The following is a 24,163-nucleotide window of genomic DNA, read 5'->3' on the forward strand; positions in this document are numbered from 1 at the left end:
TGAGTGCTGCTGTCTCCTCTGGAGCTGCTGGCTGTGGAGGTAGTGGGTGGAATGATGTCGGCGTCAGCTATGGGTGGAGATGCGTTGGTGGTGGTGGGCAGAGTTGCATTAGCGTTGGCAGTGGGTGGAGCGCCATCGGCGTTGGGCGGAGTGGGGTAGGAGGCAGCAGCAGCGGTGATGGTAGGTGCATCCTCAGTATCTATGATGTTGGCCTCGGAAATGGAGGCAGTGGCATCAGCAGCGACGTCGATGGCGTTCGCTGTCCCAGAAGTGGAGTACCCGGCCAGGGAGGATGTGACATCATCCGTGGTTGCTCCGACAGTGGCCACACGGCCAATGATGGCAGGCACATTGTGGGGAAGGACCTGGGTAGGGTTGAGGTTTTGGGATGTGGAGGAAGCCTGTTTTGGGTGGTAGATACCAGTAAGTTTACCGTACTTATGGTTTTTTGTGTCCAATAAGGCTTCCTCATAGTTGAGTGTCGGTGTGAATGTATTTTGATTAAATAGAATGTCCAGTATCTCTGTGCATAAATATTGATGGAAGTTGAATGTGTTCTTATCTGTATACGGTCTATAATGTCTGGGCTGAGGTAAATGTTAGTTTCAGTCTAGAGTGTTTGGTCTGGTTAATTTTTCTTTTAGAGTCGAGGTATGAACTGGATTTTTTTCGGGCTAACCAATGAGTACAAACAGCCATCTCTGTGTCTGTGTGTTTTTCCCAGAGCCCTCAGCCCAGCCACCCTTTTGTTACTTCTAAAAGGTTTTGAAAAGTCCAAAGTTTTGGTCCAGTATTTTAAATGATTGGGATTTTTGCTCAATTTTACACTATCAAGAATAATTAAACCAGCATTGTGATTAGAACATGCAACATTTTTAAATGTAAAATCATGCAAATATAATTTTAACTAATGTACCTGCTTATAAAAACATAACTGGGACTCCAAGAAACCCTAAATCATTCATTGCTACAGCTAATTCTAGCACAATAAAGATAATTTTGTTTAACTATGGGTTTTCACAAAAGTTATTTAAGAAATAAACTGCTTTAGTTACAGTTCAGGAATTCAGTACAGGTTCATAAAAGCCAACTTGTATTAATTGATGCGATAAAATTTCTAAAATCATTTGGAGAATTTATTTTGCCAGCTTGAAAAATATGTTTTATAAATGGTGAGGCAAAATATTTTCATAATATAGAATGTGATATCAACCATTTTACTCGTTTGGCCCCATCTTTATCAGGTTATGGATGATCCGATCGCTCGTTCTTGAAATAAAACAATGTTCAAATGAAACTGCATTTAACAAGGTGACACAAAATTAAGGCCACCTGTAATTTACAAAGGACAAATAGCCATTTAGCATTTGGCTTGTTAGAATAAGGGGTGCAATTTCTGAGGAGTGACAATTTTAAGCGAATTGTCATTCAGCTCCTTTTCATAAAAGGGGGGGCCTCTGCCTTTATGAGATGAGATTTTGATCAGGGCTCCTTCAGAAATGCAGCGCCATACTTCCATTCTGGCAGCTGTTTTAAAATGCAGAATTATTGGAGAAAGGCAGACCATTCCTCTTTTCACAGCAGTCGTTGTCCAGACCCTGACAAAGATCCAGTCAGCCACATTGGAAACTGCTATCATATGGCAAGTACATAAGAAAAATGTAATGTTAAGGGGAGGGTGCCAGGTAAATAGGGGTTAGACACAAAGAAGAAAAGAAGGGCGCCAACTGAAAACACCTAAATGACAACAAGGTGCCAAGCTGGATGAACACAGCACGCCAAGCAGCATTACAGGAGCAGGAAGGGTGACGTTTCAGGCCTAGACCCTTCTTCAGAAAAATTACCTGCTCGGCCTGCTGTGTTCATCTAGCTGTACACCTTGTTATCTCAGGTTTTCCAGCATCTGCAGTTCCTACTATCTCTGAAACACGTAAATGATGTAATGTTTAGTAGGATTGAGGTGGGTAAGAGAAATCAGGATCAACAGAAGTAGATAGGGTGGATGTTGAGTCTGGTGGTAGAAGAGAAGCTATTTGTGAAGCAGGAGAAAAGAGGAGTGTGTCGACTGACAGGAAAATTGGGTCAGCTGCATAGCTGGAGGAGGATAGGTTCAGACTGGCAGCAGGAAACAGGTGGGCCGTGTCCTGGGGTTGAAGCAGGGTCAGATTCGGAGCAGGATAAGCGTGATTGTATCCAGAGGGGGTGAAGAAGGGGCAAGGGTATGGAGTCGGAAAATGATAGGGCAGCAGATCAGGGCTGTCAGGTCAGTGTTTTGACAGCGTAAATTGTCTGGGGAAAATGTAGATGAGGGTCGGTGTGACTGAGGTATGGGGTCATTTGAACAGTTACTCTATGTAACTGTTAGGCTATATATTTAATACTCTAACTTCTACTGAATGTAATTGGAAATTCTGAATTCTCGATTTAAATTGAGACTTTAAGAGGGTTCCAGATGTAGAGGACCGGGAAAGCAGAACCTTTAAACTCCCAGGCAATTCCTTCAGAGTCTACTCCGATGGAGATTCCGCAGGACTCTCCTGTCAAATCCCATCCACACATGAGTGATGGCTGGCTGGTCAACAGGAAGTCTGGACCCATGTGTTTTCGAAAGTTACTGTATGATAACGGTTAAAATAGAAATATAAATTCTTCAACTGCCGTAAATATTAATCAACAATTTATCAGAAATTTCTTTCCCTCTTCATTTGTCATGGGGTATATGCATTTTGCCATCAATCCAGGTCATCCTTGCACTTTCGATTTACTTATGCAAACCTAATACTCCTAACCAAGAAAAACATAGCATTTTAAGCACTGTAACCAAGTAAAACAACCCTTAAATTAATTAGGTGGAAATGTCTTCTATGTTATTGATTCTGTGCATATCTGGTTTCAATATCATTGGTTTCTTTATACCATTTTTCTACTTCTATTATTCTAATATAAGCACACTGTTCCAAACTGCTTTAAATGTTCAAACTCACAGAATCTCCAGTTTTGGCAGACACAAAATGACCACTGATGTTGTTTTCCTGGCAAAATCGTTGATGCTTGTCTGCCTTCACAGTTCGCATATGCTCCAAGTCGACTAGGGGGAAAGAGATACAATACTGTTCTGTATTCAACTAATGTATTTTAACATTTAGCCATATATAATGTTTCAACTAAATTGATTGTAAAACCATACAAAACTAAAAATAAAATATTTCAGGTATTACCCTTCTCTAGTTCTGAAGAAGAGTAATACCAAAACATTGACTGCTCCTTTCCTCCAGATGCAACCTGCTTGCTGTGTTTTTTCGAGCCTCCCATTTCACTAGTTTCATCAATAACATGGCTCTCAGCTAAGAATTCATAACGAGACCTGGCTGACAGCTCAAAAATCCACTAAACCATTGAAACAGCTGAGCCCCAGGGAAAATATCACTTGATTGACAATTTTAGCTGTCTTTGTAAATAAACATCAATAAAAGATAAAGACGTTTCAACTGCTTGCAGTTACAACTATTGATACTTGAAAAGGATCAGAATGTTTGACACTTGATTTGTAGGGAAAGGAGATCTTTAAAGAAATTGGCAAGGGAAAAACACCAATGCAATCATAAAAGCTTTCTTTTAAAAATTTCTTGTTGTCACACTTGGATTCATTGCTTCTATGCAGCATATGTTGGGTGACTGGCCATAGAAGTGACATAGCTAGCATGGGAAAAATGTTTTGAACTTACCTTTCAAAAGATTCTCTCTTGCAGATCATGGCTTATAACTCCTGAGGTTCAGTTAACTAAAACTCTATGAAAACTTGGAATGACTCAATTAAACAGCTGAGGACTAGGAAATTTCTATCTCACGTCCCATGTTAGCTGAAACTCAATTAAGGAGCTCCTGAAAATAGCAAAACTATTCACCAAAGTCAAAATTAAGTTGTGTGTGCCATTTATAAAGCACTGCCAAGTCATTCTGAATTGGGACGAGAACATGCAGGCAGTGGTGTTCCCATACATCTGTATGGTGTGCAAACAACCTTGCATCAATAGCAACGAATCACAAAGAAACTGAAAGCAGGGTTGATTCCTTGGTTTGATAGCAATACTAGATTGGGGAATATGTCAGAACATCACGTTTCAAATCTGCTGCTGCTGATCATTTTTGGAAACCCAGTTGAGTTGTAATATCTGTTGAAAATAAATCACATTCAGCAAGTGGCAGTACCACACAACAAAAGGGAAAGCATCCTCAATGCAAAGGTGAGACATTGTCTACCCATGGACTGTGCAGTTGTCACTGTTGTGCATTTTGTCTCCATCAAAACATTTGAAGATGTAGTATATAAAATCTACATATTTTTATTTCCTTTGTTTTTGAAAAGTGGACTAAATAAAAGGAAAATACTGTTTTCAACCAAGTGTGAAGTGATGTTTACTTGCAACATTTTGATTGGCTCTTGGATGGTGACTATGGCTCATGAGGGTCCTGGACAGCAGAAAACCTAGCCCGCAAAGGAGAAGCAGCTGGATGGCTTAAAATGCATAAAGGTGCATAAATCCCCAGGACCTGATCAGGTGCGCCCTAGAACTCCGAGGGAAGCTATGGAAGTGATGGCTAGGCCCCTTACTGCAATATTTATATCATCGATAGCCACAACTCACCAAGCCAACCAGACATCCTAAATAAATCTAGTCCCATTTCCCAGCATGTGGCCCATATCCCTCTAAACACTTCCTATTTGCATACCCATCCAGACACCTTTTTATTGTTATAATTGTACCGACTTCCACCACTTCCTCTGGCAGCTCACTGCATACACGCACCACCCTCTGTGTGAAAATGTTGTCCCTTAGGTTTCTTTTAGATATTTCCTCATGATTTTATAAACCTCTACAATGTCACCCCTCAGCAGGGAAAATAGCCCCAACCTATTCAGCCTCTCCTTTGTAGCTCAAATCCTCCAAACCTGGCAAGTATCATTGTAATTCTTTTCTGAACCCATTCAAGTTTCACAACATCGTTCCTACAGCAGAGGCCAGAACTGTATACAGTATTCCAAAGTGGCCTAACCAATGTTCTGTAAATCTACAACATGACCTCCAACTCCTACACTCAATGCATTGGCCAATAAAGGCAAGTATATCAACTTCACTATCCTATCTACCTGTGACTCCATTTTCAAGGAACTATGAGCCTGCACTGCAAGGTCTCTTCCCAGGACCTTACCATTGAGTGTATAAGTCCTGCCTTGATCTGCCTTTCCAAATTGCAGCACCTCACATTTATCTAAGTTAAACTCCATCTGCCACTCGTCAGCTCATCGGATCAAGATCTCATTGTACTCTAAGGTAACCTTCTTCACTATCAAATACACGGTCTGAATATTGAATATTGATATGCTAAGCAAAAATGAATTGGCAAAATCTATTACACAGTACTATTAAGTTCATTGCAGGTCAGGATCAATGTCATGGATGCAAATACAGTAGCTTTCACTAGATGGGAGTACTGTTCTGACAGACATTTCAAAATTGCTACTGCTTAAGCGATACTTACACATAATTCACAGCTTTGTAATGCAACAGTAGTGAAAAGGGTTGCTTATTTCATTTTAAATGTACATTAAATGACTGGCATAACTTTTAGAATTGGATTCAATTACATGAAATGTACATTTTTCTCAGCAACATTTTATTCCCCAGAGAATCGTGCCAGACGAAAGCAGATTAAGCGCTGCGTGAATTTGTATACTTGCAGGTCTACAAGCAATAAATTTATTTAATAATATATTTTGCTCAATCACTGCTTTCAGTATTGGTTCATTTTGAAACTGGCCAGAGACAGATGCTGTGAGTGTTAGAATTTTCATGTTTACAGAAAAGTCAAAATGGTCTCAGATTCATTAGCAGTTTGTTTATGGAGCCTGCTTCGTTGTATGACAAATGGATTGCTCTTAGTCAAGCCACATTGAGAATTGATCCTTGTTAGTAATCTTCTGTAGGAGGATAAAGCATCTATGCATAATAAACACTGCACTACTCAGACAATGTCTAAGTGCCCAACCTCAAAAGGTATCTACTATTAAACATGAGCAGACCATCTATAAACAGGCAAAAACCACACCCCACAATGAATAACCTCCTTGGCCTCAGTAGCACAGAAGGCATCATACCTCAGAATATTTAATCATTTCAATCGCCTCTAAACTCCTTACAGAATCATAGAATGTTACAGTAATTAAATAGATTTTCCAGCCATTAAATTTGTAGTTATTTTACTTCACAATCACCCTAGTTAAATTCAAACTGCAGACGCTGGGAATGTGAACGAATAACAGAAAATGCAAGTCAGGCAGAGTCATTGTAACAGTGCTGACGAAAGGTCATTGACCTGAAACATCAAGTTGTTTTGCTACCCACAGGTGTAGTCTGACCCTCTGAGTATTTCCGGATTTTCACAGACCCTAATTATACCCTTCTGCTTACTTCTGAAAGGTAGAGATCAACATTAGGGTAAGTCATCTCTTCATTTCTTCACAGATGGACATACTTCTTTGTTTGATAATAGAGGTCTTTCATTCTCAGTTTCAAGTTGTTTAGCATAATTCTATTTCTTCCTCTTCATCTACATTCCTCCAATCTTCAATGATAGAAACATAGAAATAGAAAATAAAAGCAGTTGGCCATTTGACCTTGAGCCTCCTCGGTCTTTCATTCTGATCATAGTTAATCATCCAACTCAGTACACTGTTCCTCCTTTCCTCCCATATCGTTTGATACCTTTAGCCCCAAGAACTATATCTAACTCCTTGGAAACATTCAATATTTTGGCCTCAGCCGCTGTTGGTGACAGAGTTCCAACAGCTAACCATGCTCTGGGTGAAGAAATTTCTCCTTATTTCAGGCCTAAATGGCCTACACAGTATCTTTAAACTGTAACCTCTGGTTATGCACTCTGCAGTCACAGAGTCGTAGTCATTACAACAGAAGCAGACTCTTTGGTTCAACTGGTCATCAGGAATATCCTTCCTGCATTTATCTTTCCTTGTCCTGTCAGAATTTTATTTTATGAGATCACTCTTCATTCTTCTAAACTGCAATGAATGTAATCTTAACCAATCCCCTCTGCATACCTCAAGCCTACCATCCCAGGGATCACTCTGGTAAACCTTTGCTGCACTTCATCCATAGCCAGAACTTCCTTCTTCAGATAAGGCAACAAAAATTGCACACAATACTCCAGGTGTGGACTCAACAACCCTCTGTATGATTGCAGCAAAACATTCCTGCAACTGTAATTGAGTCACCTCCTTCAGCAAGTTCACATGACATACTATAAGGTCAATTCAACCAAGTTACCTTCAGTTGATCACAATTGCTAATGTTTTTCTCCTTTTCACTACCCTGAGTTTCAGTGTTATTTGTGTTTTCTCCAGCTGACCCGCTGTATCCTGTTCCAGACTCCCAATTCAAAATGCCCTAGTCTTTACTATTCAAAAGGTCCACATTCAAAACCTGTACAACAAGGCACTTCAATTTTGACAACTATTTTGAGATCATTCTTATGTTCAACAATTCTTCATATTAAGACATCATGGCATTCTTTGCCATTGCTATTCCACTTCCAACATTTCCTGAGTATCTGAACTGTAACACCTGTTCTTGTTATTGACCTTAGTATTATGACAATTTTCATCACTTTCAGCATTTTTACATTAAGTTTTATTCCATGTATTTTTACCACAGCATTCATTCCACCCATTAGTATCTGTCAATCTTTAGTTCTGCAAGCCATTAGGCCTTGTTCTTACAGCCTTCACAATTGGTCTTTTTACTTGCCTTTCTATATTTTGTCTGATGTTTTAATCATAGATTAGATGCTAATGACCAATTTTTGTCGACAGTTTGGTCTCACAACACACCCAATCACACAGGGTTCAGTGCACCGAATATTGTCCTGATTGTAGCAGCCTTCACCATTTTACATCTCTAATAAACCCTGGTCATCTTCAACATCTTCTTTCAATTTATATGGCTGATAGCTTTTGCATAACCCAGTGTATGTATCTTTTTTGCTGGTATTCTCTGCTTCTGTCACTGAAAACACTCATCAGTGCTATAATCTCAATGACGTTACCTTTAATTCTGTTAAGATACAATGCTCTTCACATATTATATTTCACAGTACTCATCGACCCTGTAATATCCCACTTTTTTATGCAAACAACTGTCTAATTAACCTTTTAATAGAATTTATGCTCTCTGTTTCAAAAACAGCCAGAAGTAAATAATTGCACATTCTAACAATCTCTTACATTTTTCTCAAGTTCCCCTTTATTTTCTGGTGATCTCAAATTTTGGTGTTTCAATTACTATCTCTCTAACCAATGGAAACAATCTATTGCTATTTACAGACAGTTTGAGGGAACCTGGAAACAAAAAACAGACTTTCAAAATAGGGAGGAAAACAGCATGAAATATGGAGGCAAATGGTATTTTAGATTTTTTACTAACTATCACGCAGAATCCAATAAGTTCACAAATGAAATCCGGCTAAGGCTCAATACTTTCAAATGCATATTATGATACAAAATCTGCACTTTCTAGAGAGTAGTCCAGAAATTCGAAAATGACATGATAGATCTCTCACACCAATAAATCAAAGTTTAGAGGCATCAATGATGCATATAATGTGCAGGCTAGTACACATTTTTCTGCTTATCGCAAGAAAATTAATCCCTCTGCTTGTAAAATTCCATGCCTTATACACAAGTGTGCATCTTAAGTGGATACATAGGAATAGAAGCAAGTGACACATGGTATTCTCCCCAAGGATGTAGAAATGACAAGAGACCATGATACATGTGATGCAACATCTTCTATAAATATGACAGCACGTCCTTTAATCATAGTAGAACAATAGGGTGGTATGAATACAAAGATGGGAGATTAATATCCTAGCTGTAAAGCAAAAAAATTTGAGATCCAATCAACCTCAAAGCCAGGAAAGAAAGTTTCCAATGGCTTTTGCCAACTATCCCTCTGATCGACATAAATCTGGAACAGCATCAACATATATTGTGAACTCATCTTGACGGCCTGGAGGTTTGTAGCAAATTAAGTACATTTTAAGTGTAGCCAGTTGCAATGCAGAAAATGTGGAAGCTAGTTTTCTGACAGCAAGGATCATAAATAATTCAAGAATAAGAGCAGGAGTGCTCCATTCAGCTACTTAAGCTCTCTCTAACATCTATTTTTATTCCGCCATCCCCTTATCCTTTGATGCTTTTGATATATAGAAATGTATCAATCACAATCTTGAACATAATCAACAACTGAACCGCCACAGCCACAGGGCAAAAGAATTTCAAAGACTCCCAATTCTCAGAATGAAGAAGAAATTCCTATTCATCCCAGCTCTAAATGTCCCTCCCCTTACTCACAGCCTGTGTCGCTCAGTTATGAAACCCATCCTACTCGACCCAGGCAAGGTACACATTCTTCCGGTATCTACTTCATCAATCCCTGTATGAATCTTAATAAATCTGTCATCCATTTAGAAATAAATCTCACAGGAAAAAAACAGATCCATCAATGGCTTAACAATTAGGCTGAATTAGGGGTTCCCTAACTGGAAGCCAGAGTAGAGCAATGAGCTGGAATTTTGGGGTTGTAAATTCTTGGTCTATTACCTTATTATTTCTATTTAATGTATTCATTGTTCCTCAACACAATGCCTTTCACCCCTTCAATTTGGGTTAAATCCCATTCCAGTTCCTTGGTATATGAGTCATTAGAAAAGTAGCTATAGAACAATTCACATTAAGTCTGTCTCAACAGTGTAGCCCCAACTTTCCCGTTATTGGTGCCAGTGCCCCTCAAGGCAAAACACATGTCTCCCACACTGGTCTTTGAGGCACAGATTTATCTTGCTGATCATTTTTGCAATATGCCAATATGCATATGGTTCAGATTGTTATTACTTTTGATGTTCCACATTTTAATTTAGTGCCTACCTCCTCATATGCCTATGTAGAACTGCCTGTCCTGAATAGTCCTACCCATGTCACTGGTACCTACATGGACCATGACAATTGGATCTTCTCCTTTCCACTGTAAGTTCTCGACAGCTCTGAGCAGATGCTCTGAGCAGATATTCCGGACCCTGTTACCGGACAAGCGACAAGCCAGCTTGATATTTGCTCTTGGTGATGGAGAATTGTGACTATCACCATGAAAATGCTGTTGCCTTCAACCAAACACTCTGTTAAGTCCTCCCACTTGAATAGCTTCCTGTACCACAATACCCTTATTAGTCTGCTTGCCCTCACTTGCCTTCACATTCATTCATACTAGCTGAAAAAACCTCAAGTCTGTTGGACCAGTGTAATGGCTGAGGGTCCTCCACTCCCACCATCTCAACCCCTCGTCTGTCTGACTCAGTCATTTTTGCCTCTATCCCTAGCCACTGACCAAATTAGTTGCACGTTGCACATACCTCAAGAGGTTGGCCTGTCTGCAAACAGCTTCCCCCACTGCTTGAACAAAGCAGCAGTGTAAACACCGCATGCAATGAGTTTCAGAAACTTGGTTTTGAAAGAGCAGCAATTTTTTCTAAAGTCTTTGTTTTAAGATATTTCATTTTCTTTTCATTGAAGTCCACAATCAAAAATGTATATTTTTAAAGTTACACTTTAGCTCCTAACTCTATTTCAAAATTTTGAAGTAAAGCTCCTTGTGCTGCAGATCTGCAAATATTTACTGAAGATATGGGTGCTGTGGATTGCCCTTGGCATCTATGAGCTCCCACATGCTCCAGCTGTGACATAACACTTACACTGCATTTTTTCTGATAACTAGATTTATCTGTTTCAATTCATTTATGGCATCCCTCCTCATCCAACTCCTCTCATTCTCCCAACTCTTGGCTTCACAGTCAATGCAGGCCAATTAATAATGACCAAATAATCAGTAATGTTGGCTGACAGATACTAAGAAAAGCTGTTTCAAACTAACGCATTGGGCTTTTACATTCTCCAAAGAATGCAGAAAGGGCCTCAATTTAACATTTCATCTGAAGAATGAGAAAGGATTTCCTCAATACCACACTGAAATCTCAACCTAAACCGTGCTGAGATGTCTGAGGCGCAAGCTGAAATCATAATCTCCCAGACTCAGAGGAAAGAATGCTACCAATTGAGCAGAAGTTGACAACTCCTGCACATTGGAGATTTTCTGTTCATCACAGCAGAGAAACCACCCTCCATTAGATGCTCAGTAATGTTCTTTTCCCTGGGTTCACAGGGAGGAGGAGGCAAAATAAAGAGTAATGGCAAGCTCAAATAGGAAAGCTGTGCATTTAGTTTTTTACTTATCAACCACAATAACTACTTCACATTCTGTGTTGAAAACAAAGCTTTTCATCATACATAATTTTAGTTTGTTTTTAATCTAGGCATTGAATGAATCAACTGCATTCCAATTAGCTGATCATTCATTTGAATAAGGGTGAGGGAGAATAGGAAGAACAAAATTTGTTTTTGCTAAGTAAACACATTTTCACAAAACTGAGGAAAGGAGGGCAAAAGGGAGTCAGTATAATCTAGTGCAGAAGACAGTTAGTGGTAATTATTAGGAGCTCTGCTATTGCTTACAAACAACATTTCGTGAAGACTAATGGATATTAATATGATGGAAGCCATACCAGGGTGGAGGTTACAATTCATTTCAAAATACAAGGCATTCCCTGTAAAGTGTTTACAGCTGTGTATGTTGCTGACTAAACCACAATGTTCACATAACACTGCCACCAGAGAAAGACTCAAGATGTGTAAATTCTTTACAATGATTTTTAAATGAATTGCATAAACAAAGAATCGTCCTACACAAGGTGGTTGTGTTTAGTTCCTTTAAGCAAAAGAATACAATTAGTTTGTGCAGTTTTTTTTAATCCTTTGTAATTATACTGCATCAGGCAAGAATCTGGTTCACTGTTCTGGTTAAACTCATTTCTGACAAACTGTGTGTCACATTAACTACCCCCAGGAAGTAATTCCAAACACAAAATAAACTGTTTATGCCTTTACTCAGATGCCTCTGACAGATTGCTATTAGTTACTAACAGATGAAATACATTTATTTAATTCCCTGTATTTGTTTATCTTAAAGTACCTTTATGTACAATATTGTGAAGTGTATAGCAATGTTAACACTAAATAGCACTAGCTAATGAAACAGGAGGCACAGTAATACCCAGTCATATAAATTTGAAAAATATACAGTTGGTAAAGATAGGTACATTATTGTTCAACTGGACTAAAGCGGCCTTAAGCTTGTTCACATCTATTATCACTAGCAGACTAAATGTGAATTCATGGTCAGCACATTTTGAGGTTGCACAACACATTGTGTCTCAAAGTTCACATGTATTTTATACACTCAATGGTTGTAAAACCTGACCATATTATTATCATTTTGAAGATTTCAACATAGTTGTCCTACATCATAGGATCAAAGAACAATAGAGCAGAGCTACTCAACCAATCTTGCCCATGCTCCTTTTCAAAGTGCTTCAATTAGACACACACTTCTGTTTTTCCCTACATCACCACTACTTTCTTTTAGAATTTAAGTGTACTCCAATTTTATACTGCAATTCACTTTTCAAAGCTGTAACTGAATCTGCTTCCACCAGCTTTTCAGGCAGCATATTCTAGATCATAATGACTCACAGCATGACTGTTTTCATTTTAGTCACCTCCGATGTTTTTTGACATGTTCCTGCATTAAATTCATCTATCTACTTCTTCTCATAAACTGCCACTTCCCTCCTCATGGTTCACATTTCCAAGTTTTCTGTAATCTGCAGATTTTGAAATTATGTTTGGTATACTGAAATTTAGGTCATTAATACATATCTAAAAAAAATGCTCCCCATACCAATCCTCATGGGACATGACTGAACAATATGTTACCACTGCTTTCATTTTCTGTTCCTTTGTAAATCATGTACCAATGAAGCCAATGTCCCTTTAATTCAATGGGTTTCAATTTTGCTAAAAAAAAGTTTATTATGACCATTTACCAACTGCCTTTTAAAAGTCAACATGCACATTAACTGAACTGCCCTCAATGGCCCTCTGTACTGCATCAAGTCAGCCAAAAATTATTTGCTTTGAAAAGAAACATATTAGCTTTCATTTCTATACTCATACTTTTCAAATTGTCATTGATATTGCTATGGATTATTGTCTCCAGAAGTTTCTCTGCCACTGCTGTGAATCAGATTTATCCCCACCACTTTTTGAAACATTTGAAACAGGTATAATACTTCCAATTTTCCAGTTCTCTAGCACGTTATCCAAAGGCAACAGTAAGACTGTGAAGACTGTGTCAAGAACATCTACAATTTCAATGTGCAATTCCTTCAAAAACGTCAGCATTACCAGCTATTTCCACCTCTAACATAACCTGAAGGACAAGTGAAATTGGGTATGTGCTACTGAAATCATTATCAATGCCTTTGTTAATCAGTTTATAAATTTGCAAGGAAAGCTTTTTACTTGCTTTCAAATCTGGCAGTACAGTGAATTGATTTGTTTCAGTGGAACATTAGATGTTAAATTCAGATACATTTCTAAATAAATTTTAGAAAGGACAAAAATAACACTGTTGGAAACACATACTTAACTGTTCTGATACTGTAACACTGCAAATACTGAAAAAGGTCTGTAGCACATACATGCAACATATTCCCTTCTGAAAAGTGAATCCTTTTTATACAGTGACTGATTAGGTGAATTTAAAAATCTGAAGAAAGAAGCACATTTGTAGAAGCAGCAATTATGAAGATATCACCATTTCAGTGGCCAGTCTTTATACAATTTTTAGCAACATTGAAGCTTTCTTTTATATGTGGTTTTCTGGTTGGGCACATATGCGCCAATTCATTTGGAAAAAAAAACAAATTTTAAGTCTAAATCTCTGGCCGACTAGATGCTGTAATACAAAAGAGAACAAGATAAATTTATAACAAAGGAAAAGTCTTGTTCTCTCCTCATAGCATTGTACTTTCCACTATTTCAAATAATTATCCAATGTTCCTCGAAAAGATGCAATGGTCCTAAATACTTCATGCAATATTCGATGCACAAGGAACCCATTTCCATCTCTCCAAACTTTCCCCCAACCATCTGGGCCATTTTTATAACATTCATTCCTTGTTGCTACTGCCCCCTTCTTCCCAATGGGCAAAATGAGTCAAATAGATGTTTCCTAGTCGCTACCAAAAGCATTTCTCAGGCTTAATAGCAAGGAATTCATGTATTTGAAACCCTAAAAGACTTGGCTGATCTATAATTGTCAGTATCCTTCTTTTGCATACATGCTAGATGTAGGTACAAATGAAACAGGAGTAAGCCTTGAGCTTGTGCTCCTATTTAATAAAATCATAGCTTTGTTTTTTCCAACCAAGATTCCCTTAAACACCAAAATAGAACAACCTCAGCTTCAAATATACGCAATGTGCTAGCTTCTACAATGTTATGACATAGAGAATTCCAGGGGTTCACAAACCCAAAGTGAAGAAATTTCTGATCTCAACTTAAAAATGGCTGCACATTTATCTGGAGGCAATGCCTTCTGGTTCAAGGCACTCCAGTCAGAGGAAATAATTTCTCAATATTCTATGACATTAAGCCCTCTCAGACTGTTTCAATTATTTCTCTTCTCAGTCTTCCAAATTCCAGGTATCATGGACCCATTCTAGTCAATTTCTTCTCATAGGACAAATATCTCAACCCAGGACTAATCCAACAAACTTTGCACTCCCTTTAAAGCAAGTATTTCCTTCCTTAGAAACAAAGGCCAAAACCATACACATAACTCAAGGGGAAGTCTCACTAAATCTCTGCACAATCTCAGTAAGGTTTTCTTCTGAATGCAATCCAACTTCCTTCTACTAAGGTTAACACACTATTTGTCTTCCAAATTGTTTCAGATACTCAAAAGCTTACTTTATACTTTTTAGAACTACACCAAAATTTCTCTGAATACCAAAATCTAATAGTTTCTCATCAACTTCAAGTATATTGTTTGTTTTTTTTCTTACTACAGAGTTACAAACCCTATTGTGCTCCATCTGCCATCTTCTTTCACACTCATTTAGCCTATCCATATCCCGTTGCTGACTTTTTGCACCCTTCTCCCTCTTCCACCTATCTTTGCATCCAGATGCAGCACGAGGCATGCCAACAAATGAGATGTCAACTTTCTGAAGTTTCAACATTGCATTACTAATGTGCAAGTGATAGGCACAGCTCAGCAATTTCTCAACCAACAGAGCAGATCTAAGCTCTGCAGCACTGTCACATCCAGTTGTGAATGATGGTGGACAATGAAACAACCCATTGGAGGAGGCTGTATAAAAATATCCCCATATTCAACGATGTACAATAGATGAGACTGAAGCCCTCACAACAATTTTCAGACAGAAACACTCAGTATTTCAACCAGCATCATAAAACCAGTCTTTACCCAATTTGATTCACTCCACATGATAGATGGGAATGGCTGAACCACTGAATACTGCAAAGGCACTGAAAACATCTGGCAACAGTACTGAACTAGCTACATCACTAGCCAAGCTGTTCCATACAGTTAGAACACTAACATCCACCTGGCAATGCGTAAAATTGCCCAAGTATATTCTATACATAAAAAGCAGGCCAAAACCAAATTTACCAATTCTCACATGATCAGTATACTGACGAAAATCAGTGAATGGATGGAAGGGATTTCAATAGTACTTTCATACAGCACTTTTTTAAGCAATAAACCGCTCAGCGATGCTCAGCTTAGGTTTCAGCAGGCCCACTCAGCTCTCTGCCTCATTACTCCTGAAGTGAGACAAGAATTGTCATCCTTCACACTAAGGTAGCATTTGACAGAGTGTGGCAGCAAGCAGGGGAAATCTCTCTGCTGGGTAGGTTCACACCTTGCACACAGGAAGTTAGTTGTCATTTGGAGGGCAGTCACTGCAGCTCCAAGACATCACTGCAAGAGTTCCTCAGGGTTTAGGGCCAATTTTATTCATGACCATCAGGTCAGAAGATGTTCACTGATTGCACAATGTTCACCACCATTCACTACTACTCCTTTTGCTGAAGTAGTCTATGTCCAAGTACAGCAGGTCCTGGAGAACACTGATACTTCAGCTGACAAACAGCAAATAATATTCACACCACACACATACCACGTCATAACCACGTTCAACAAGACAGAATCCCACCATCACCTCTTGACATTACCATCGATGAAATCCCCATTATCAACATTCTGGAATTTACCACTGACCAGAAAGTGAACTGGACTAGCCATATAAATATTGTGGCTACACCTATTGAGGGAGATCACAGGGAATTTTGCAGTGAGTAATTCACTGACTCGCCAAAGCTTGTACATCATCAGACGGTACAAGTCAGGTGTATGACAGAACATATTCCACTTGCCTAAATGAGTGCAGCTCCAACAACTCTCGAAAAACTTGGCACCATTCAGGAAAAAGCAGCCTGCTTGATTGGTACCACATCCACAAACGTTCACCTTCTCCACCACAGTTGCTCAATAGCAGAAGATTGTGCTATCTGCATGATGCACTGTAGAAATTCACTAAGGCACCTTAGACAACACCTTTCAAATCCAAGAATACTACCAACCAGAAGGAAGAAGGCAGCAGATACATGAGAATATCACCGTTTAAAAGTTTGTCTCCAAGCTACGCACCATTCTAACCGGGAATTAGGTTGCCATTCTTTTGTTGTCACAGCGTCAAAATCTTGGAACTTCTTCGTTAACAGCTGTCATGACACCAAGGGACTGTAGTGGTTCAAGAAGGCAGTTCTCCACCACCTTCCCAAGGACAATTAAGGATGGGCAATAAATAATGGCCTAGTCACATCCCATGGATGAATCTTAAAAAATTCTGCTTCAAAGAGACTTGCAGTCAACCAGTTCTTCTCGCTGGGCATATTTACACACTGCATTAGCCAAATAATGGATGCATACACTATTAGGCATTCCTCTCCACTGGGCCACCTATGAGCTAATACTACCCTAGTGCCACATAGGGAAGCATCGCATGTCAACAGCAGAGCTTTCTTGGGATCATAGTTTGCCAACACCTTTACTTCATTGAAAGCTAGGGCTTGTAATATGGGACCATTTTCAAGGCTGACCCTTTTCTCGGAGTTGATGTGAAAGTGCTACAATGGAGGCCAGGTTATATATGAATTTTCCATAACAATTTACCAGTCCAAGAAATGACTTAAGCTCGTGGGCCAATGTGGGAGCCTATGTACCTGTGACTCCCTTCACTTTATCTTCTAATGGGTGTAATGCAGTCTTGTCAACTCTGTATCCCAAGTAAGTCATTTGAGGGACCTGGAACACACATTCTTCCCTTCTCAGCGATATACCTGCCTTGGAAAACCACCTTAGGGTGACATCCAAGTTCTCTCAGTGTTTATTATTAGTTTTTCCTGTTATTAGGACTTCATCTCGGTATATATAAACCTGAGATAGACCTTGTAAAGTGTTCTTCACTTTGAAAAATTGAACAGGGCGATGATACCCCAAATGGCAGTCTCATATAGCGGTACAAGCCCTTATATGTATTAATTGGAGCATACTTTTGGGAATCATGGCCTAAATACAATTGCAACTAAGTGTAGCTCATGTCCAGCTTTGTGAAGAGCTGCATTGCCTGCCAGCCTTACGTACAAATCCTCTATCCAAGGGATTGAGTGCTTATCCAGCTGAGAAAAGCTGTTTGATTGAAATCCGCACCAGCGTAACTGACACTTCGAGCTTCAAAATCCGTATAATCAGTGCTGACCATTCTGTAAATTGGATTGCTTTGATGATTCATTCATTTTCCAGCCTTGTAATTTCGGCCTCTACTTTTCCTCAGAAAGCAAATGGCACTGGGCGGGTCTTGCAGAATCACAGAATTGCGTTCTGGTGAATAACGGTAGTTTGACTCCTCTGATAGTCCCTAGATCTTACTGAAAGACGTCCGGGAACTTAATTAGGACTTCACTCAGGCATCCATTTTCTAATTGAAAAATGTTGAGCCAATCTCTGTGAAACACATGCAACCAATTTTTCCCCATCAAGCTTGGGCCTGCTTACTATAATCACTAGTAACTGAACCAGCTGCTTTTCATAAAAGACCACAACCAAAGTTGTACCCTTAATCTGTGAAGCTTCCCCAGTATAGATCCTCAGTCGAGATAAGATCTTGTGGAAAGTTAAGGGTTGGAGTCTGGTGCAAATTTTATTAAAAACTGGTTCTGCAATCACTGATACAGCCATGCCAGTGTCAAGCACCATTAGAACTGGAAGACCATTCAATCAGATGTTTACCTTGATTGGTTCTGATTTTGGTGTTGCTAAGCAACTTAGCTGTTCCAACCAAGTTGCAGAGGGACTTTCTTGGATATGAGCTCTCCTGGATACCAGCCTATGGGTTATCTTAATCAATTTAGGTCAAGCAGGACTCCTTTGTTGTCTGAAGACTGTATACTAGCAACAATTGCAATCGCTTGCTGGCCTGGATCCTGATGAATATTTTAACCCTTGGCCTTGTTTTGGAGTTTTGCTGTGAGGCAACCTAGAGTCTCTCTGTTCGTGGTATGTCCTGAGTGAGGCTATGTAATTGGCTGCACTTAAGTGGTATTCCCCAGGCTCAGTTTGACTGGCGAGGCTGTTCACTTTCACTGGAATACTGGGCAACTCACATGCTTCATTTTGCAATGATAAGGCCAGTAGCAGCATTGTTTGAAGTCCAACTGGGCTTCAGCTAGTTATGTCATTGTCTCACATACCAGATGGTCTCTAAGCACCTCATTTAGGGTTAAACCAAAGTCACAGCCTTCTGCCAGCCATCTTAGCCTAGTCAAAAATCCCAACATGGATTCCCTTGGTTCTCGAATAGCCGAGTAAAAGCGATAATGTCTCAGAATTAGAGGGGACTTGGGGTCTTAACATTCCTTAACTAGGTCCATCAATTCTTGAAAAATATTATCATGTGGCCTCAGGGAAAGTGAGGCTCCTAATGACAGAAAAAGCTATCACTTCACAGGCTGCCAGAAGAATTACTCATAGTATTTTATCTGCCACAATGTCATTTGCCCAGAAAAAATAATGCATTCTTGCCACATACTGGGCCCAGTCTTCAATATCAGGGTTGAATGAGTCAAGCTTCCCAAACAGAAGCATGATGTAAGAAAAGCTTATCCCAACTCAAAGATGACTAATGAGGGCAAGTTTACTGAGGATCATGCTTTACTCTCGGTGCCACTGAAATAACTCCCCAGAGGCTGGTATCCAATCACAGTTCACCCTTTATTTACACATGAACAATCCATGAATTTAATACTGCCTCATTCAGAATCACACACCAGAGTGTCAGTATCTCTGACGCTTACACTTTTTAATCTGTCAGCCAGAGCTCCCTGATTGGATAGACTAACAGGCACAATCAGGGTACTCAGATTCTATGAGGTCCAGCTGCCTGACCTTGATACAATCACTGCAGTTAGAAGTTGTCACTTTAACTTGCAGAACAATGTGAAAGCATTAGATAATTAAAGGATTGTGCATAGAAATTCTGTGTAAAATTTAGTGATTAGCAAACTAAGATTACTCTGGTTCAGGAGGAAGTACACCAAACCTTTCAGGAACAACAAAAAAAAGTGCATTGATTGACAAGAGGCCAATCGTGAAAATAACATGTAAAAAAACTAAAGAAAAATTAGTTACAAGGAACAAAAATATTATCAGAGAAACTTCAAGCATATAGTTTCTTACAATAAATGTAGAAATATGAAGATCTGGAAGAAAAAAAGGATACTCACTGATAATCATATTCACACTCAGCTCAATCAACTATTTTCTCAGGAAACCACTTGACTTTCACGTCTATACTTTTGTAATGGAATTTCAGTGACAGACAGTTAAATTATTACTGCAACTAACAAAACACAGATTAGAAGCATGTTTGACTTTGCATCATCACCAAGCATAAATAGGTAGTGGTCAAACAATACAGCAATGCATTTTCATCTGAACAGCAATGTAAGATTACCATGACAATCTGCCATACAAAAAGTGATGTAGAAAGAAAACGAGGCATTTAAACTGATTTTGATACGGTATAGTAAAAATTCTAATATATCACATCTGTCATATATAAGGAGAGGTCCTTAATGAATACTTTTCTTCAGTATTTACAACTGAGAGGGACCTAGTTATAGAGGAGGACAGTGTGGAACAGACTGGTAGGCTAGAGAAGATTGCTGTTAGTAAGGAGAATGTACTAGGAATTTTGAGGAAATTGATGATAGATAAGTTCCCATGGCCTGATGGGATTTATTGAAGGATTTTATGGGGAGCGAGGGCCTTTAGCAATGATCTTTTCATCCTCACTGTCCATGGGTATAGTGCCAGAAGATTGGAGAGAGGCAAACGTCATTCCCTTGTTCAAAAAAGGGAATAAAGGATAACCCTGGATATTACAGGCCAGTTAGTATTACATCAGTGGGGGGCAAATTATTGGAAATGGCTCTGAGATAGGATGTATGATCACTTGGAAAGGCACAGTTTGATTTGTGATAGTCAGCATGAATTTAAGGGGGGTAGATCATGCCTCACAAACCTTAGTGAATTCTTTGAAGAGGTGACCAAACATGTGGATGAAGGTAGAGCAGTGGATGTGGTATACATGGATTGAAGTAAGGTGTTTGATAAGGTTCCACATGGTAGGCTCACGTAGAAGGTAAGGAAGCATGGGAAAGGGGAAAATGTGGCAGAATGGCTTCAGAATTGACTGACACTTCGAGGACAAGGTGTGGTAGTAGATGGAAAATATTCAACATGGTTCTCAGTTACGAGTGGTGTACCACAAGGATCTGTTGAGTCCACTTTTATTTGTGATTTTGGTGAATGATTTGGATGAAGGAGTGGAAGGGTGAATTAGTAACTGCGCGGTTAATACAAAGGTGGGTCATGTTGTGGACAGTGCATAGGGTTGTTCTCGGTTACAAAGGGACATTGATAGGATGTAGAGCTGGGCTGAGAAGTGGCAGATGGCGTTTAACCCTGAAAAGTATGAGGTGATTCATTTTGGAAGGAAAATCTTGAAAGCAGAATACAGGGTTAACGGAAAGATTGTTGGCAGTGTGCAGGAGCAGAGGGATCTTGAGGTTCACATCCACAGTTCCCTGAAAGCTGCCACCCAGGTGGATAGAGTTGTTAAGAAGGCGTATGGTGTGTTAGCATTCATTAATGGACGGATTGAGTACAAGGGCTGCGAAGATATGCTCCAGCAATACAAAAGCCTGGTTCAGCCACATCGGGAGCATTGTGTCCAGTTCTGGTCGCCTCATTACAGGAAAGGTATGGAAGCGTTTACCAGGATGTTGCCTGAAACAGAGGGAAGGTCTTATGAGGAAAGGTTGAGAGTGCTAGGGCTTTGGTCTGTAGAATGACGAAGGACAAGAGGTGACCTGATAGAGGTGCACAAAATGATCAAAGGCATATATTAGAGTAGACAGCCAGAGACCTTTTCCGAGGGTGGAGGTAGCTATCACAAGGGGGCATTGTTTTAAAGTGAGTGGAGATAGATATAGGGGAGACATCAGAGGTAGGTTCTTTACTCAGAGAGTGGTCAGGACGTGGAATGCATTGCTGGAGAGGGTAATGGAGTCGGCCTCATTAGGGGCATTTAAGCAGCTATTAGATAGGCATATGGATGATAGTATAACGTAGGGGTAGAGGTTAGATAGACCTTAGGATTAGGGTCAAAGTTCAGCACAACATCATGGGCCGAAGGGCCCATACTGTTCTATGTTTTATATCATGTTGCGTAATGTTCAGGATTAGTCATGGCAAAAACCACTGCAGGCACAGTGTGTTATTTTTGATATTGCTTGATTAAACCGTCCATTCAGTTGCTAACTGTAGTCATTCCACACTGGTATTCCAACAGGATGGCAACATAAAAGCAAAAAGAATATTTAAAAGTAGTAGCTTTAGTTTAGTTTCCTTCAAATAGAAACCTAAATTCTAGTTCACAATGCTTACAAATGTAAAACCAAAAACTTGCGCTTAATTTTTTACTTCAAAATTATGCAGTCTGATTCGTTCAAAAAGTGACGTTATGACAATATATCTATTGACAAATTGCATATACAAAATCCTTAAATTGTCCAAAAGCTTTTATTTTTAATTTCCAGTGAAAACAATGTGCCCCCCTGTTTGAAAAGAGCAAATTTCTTGGCTAAGACAGTGTGGAGCTAGAAAAACACAGCAGGCCAGGCAGCTTCAGAGGTGCAGGACAGTTGACATTTTGGGTTGGGACTCTTTTTTTCCCTGAAGAAGGGTCCCGACCCAAAACGTCAATTTTCCTGTTTCTCTGATGCTGCCTGGCCAGCTGTGTTCCTCCAGCTCCACACTGTGTTATCTCTGACTCCAGCATCTGCAGTTCTTACTATCTCTGAACTTTTCTGGCTGCTTCATTAATCTAGTTTGAATTAGTGCAGCATTTTATACCTTAATCATTCAGCTTATACCACAATCTAAAGAGATTCCACAGTCGTTAACAGAGCCTTTCCCACAAATCAGCATGCTTTGCTATTCAAATAAAAGTATATTTAACTGTAATGGTATAACCAGACTGCCACAGATCAGGTGGTTACTCATAGTTAATGATCTGTGACATACCACACAAGTAGTTACAAAAAGACTTCTTATATACAGTATGTGCAACAATATTTGCTTTTTGGATGGCTAAATGAATGAATACATTGAATTTCACTGTACATCTGAATTTAAAAGAAAATTTACAAGAAACATGTTTACTTTGTGTCACGAAAATGTGAACATTTTCCATTAATACTTAACCTTTTTGTGCAGGACAGTGACCACAAAGAGCATCCTAATCAATGAGCCAAATTTTTCTCTTAATCTCTTAAATTTGCGAATTGCAGAAATGAAGCCTCTGGGGACCCCAGCGGGTTTCTAGAGTGGATGGTAATTTTTTTTTGGTAATTATTGTACTAGTATTAATGTTGTTTTCCTTCAAGCACTATAATGCTACAGTACATTTTCAAAATTGAAATGATTTATTTAAAATTAGAAAAATTGTAAAATGGTTAGTTTCATAACATATGTTGAGCCTACTTGAAGTTTGAGTAGTGCTGTGTGTTGTCAGTCATTTATCATTTAAACTTACAGATTCAGCACAGAATATGGAAATTAAAGAAAACATTCATAGAAGTGCTCTCACTGACCGGCATCCCTACAATACAGTGTAATTTATTGACCAGCTCTGTGGTTTATTTGTTACATACTATTTTTGCTCCACCAGTATATATTAAATTTCAAAGAAACTCTTCTTATTGCCTAAAATTTGTCCTTTGGAAAACCAGATATACTTGACTTGGATTTTGTAGTTCTAATGACAAAACTGTCAGTGTTCGCCATAAAAGTATCAGGAAAAGCCCAGTAATTGTGCGACTGTTGCATGCACATTAATCTACAAGTTATCATAAACTATTCTGTTTTGAATAGCTTAGCTATTTGATTCACTGACATCAAGATTAAAAGAAAAGAAATGATACTGGTCAGAATTTGGGATGAATACTCACAAACAATGAAACATTTTCAATTTTCACTACAGTATTTTCACTACAGTATTCCAGAGTTGGTGTTTTGGAGTGGAAAGAAGTTACAGAGTTACTTTGCCAATAATCAGAGGGTTAGATAGGGTGGATAGGGAGAGCCTTTTTCCTAGGATGGTGATGGCAAGCATGAGAGGGCATAGCTTTAAATTGAGGGGTGAAAGATATAGGACTGATGTCAGAGGTAGTTTCTTTACTCAGAGTAGTAAGGGAATGGAACGCCTTGTCTGCAACGGTAGTAGATTTGCCAACTTTAGGTACATTTAAGTCGTCATTGGACAAGCATATGGACGTATATGGAATAGTGTAGGTTAGATGGCTTGAGATTGGTATGACAGGTCGGCACAACATCGAGGGCCGAAGGGCCTGTACTGTGCTGTAATGTTCTATGTTATGTTACCTCTATGTAATTTTAATAATCCAGGTCATTTGTCATCG

The 24,163-nt window shown here is 39.1% G+C and overlaps 1 protein-coding gene across 1 annotated transcript in view; it reads right to left on the reverse strand.

Annotated features, from left to right (window-relative positions):
• The window catches only part of rab28 (RAB28, member RAS oncogene family), a 104,741-nt gene that overhangs the window by 32,398 nt on the left and 48,180 nt on the right, over positions 1–24,163 (reverse strand). Inside the window, exon 5 of the mRNA XM_048541532.2 lies at positions 2,985–3,088. Within this exon, the coding sequence (XP_048397489.1) occupies positions 2,985–3,088 (104 nt within the window). The remainder of the gene's footprint in view (positions 1–2,984; positions 3,089–24,163) is intronic.

This window comes from Stegostoma tigrinum, chromosome 1 (genome assembly GCF_030684315.1).
Source record: "Stegostoma tigrinum isolate sSteTig4 chromosome 1, sSteTig4.hap1, whole genome shotgun sequence".
NCBI lineage: Eukaryota > Metazoa > Chordata > Chondrichthyes > Orectolobiformes > Stegostomatidae > Stegostoma > Stegostoma tigrinum.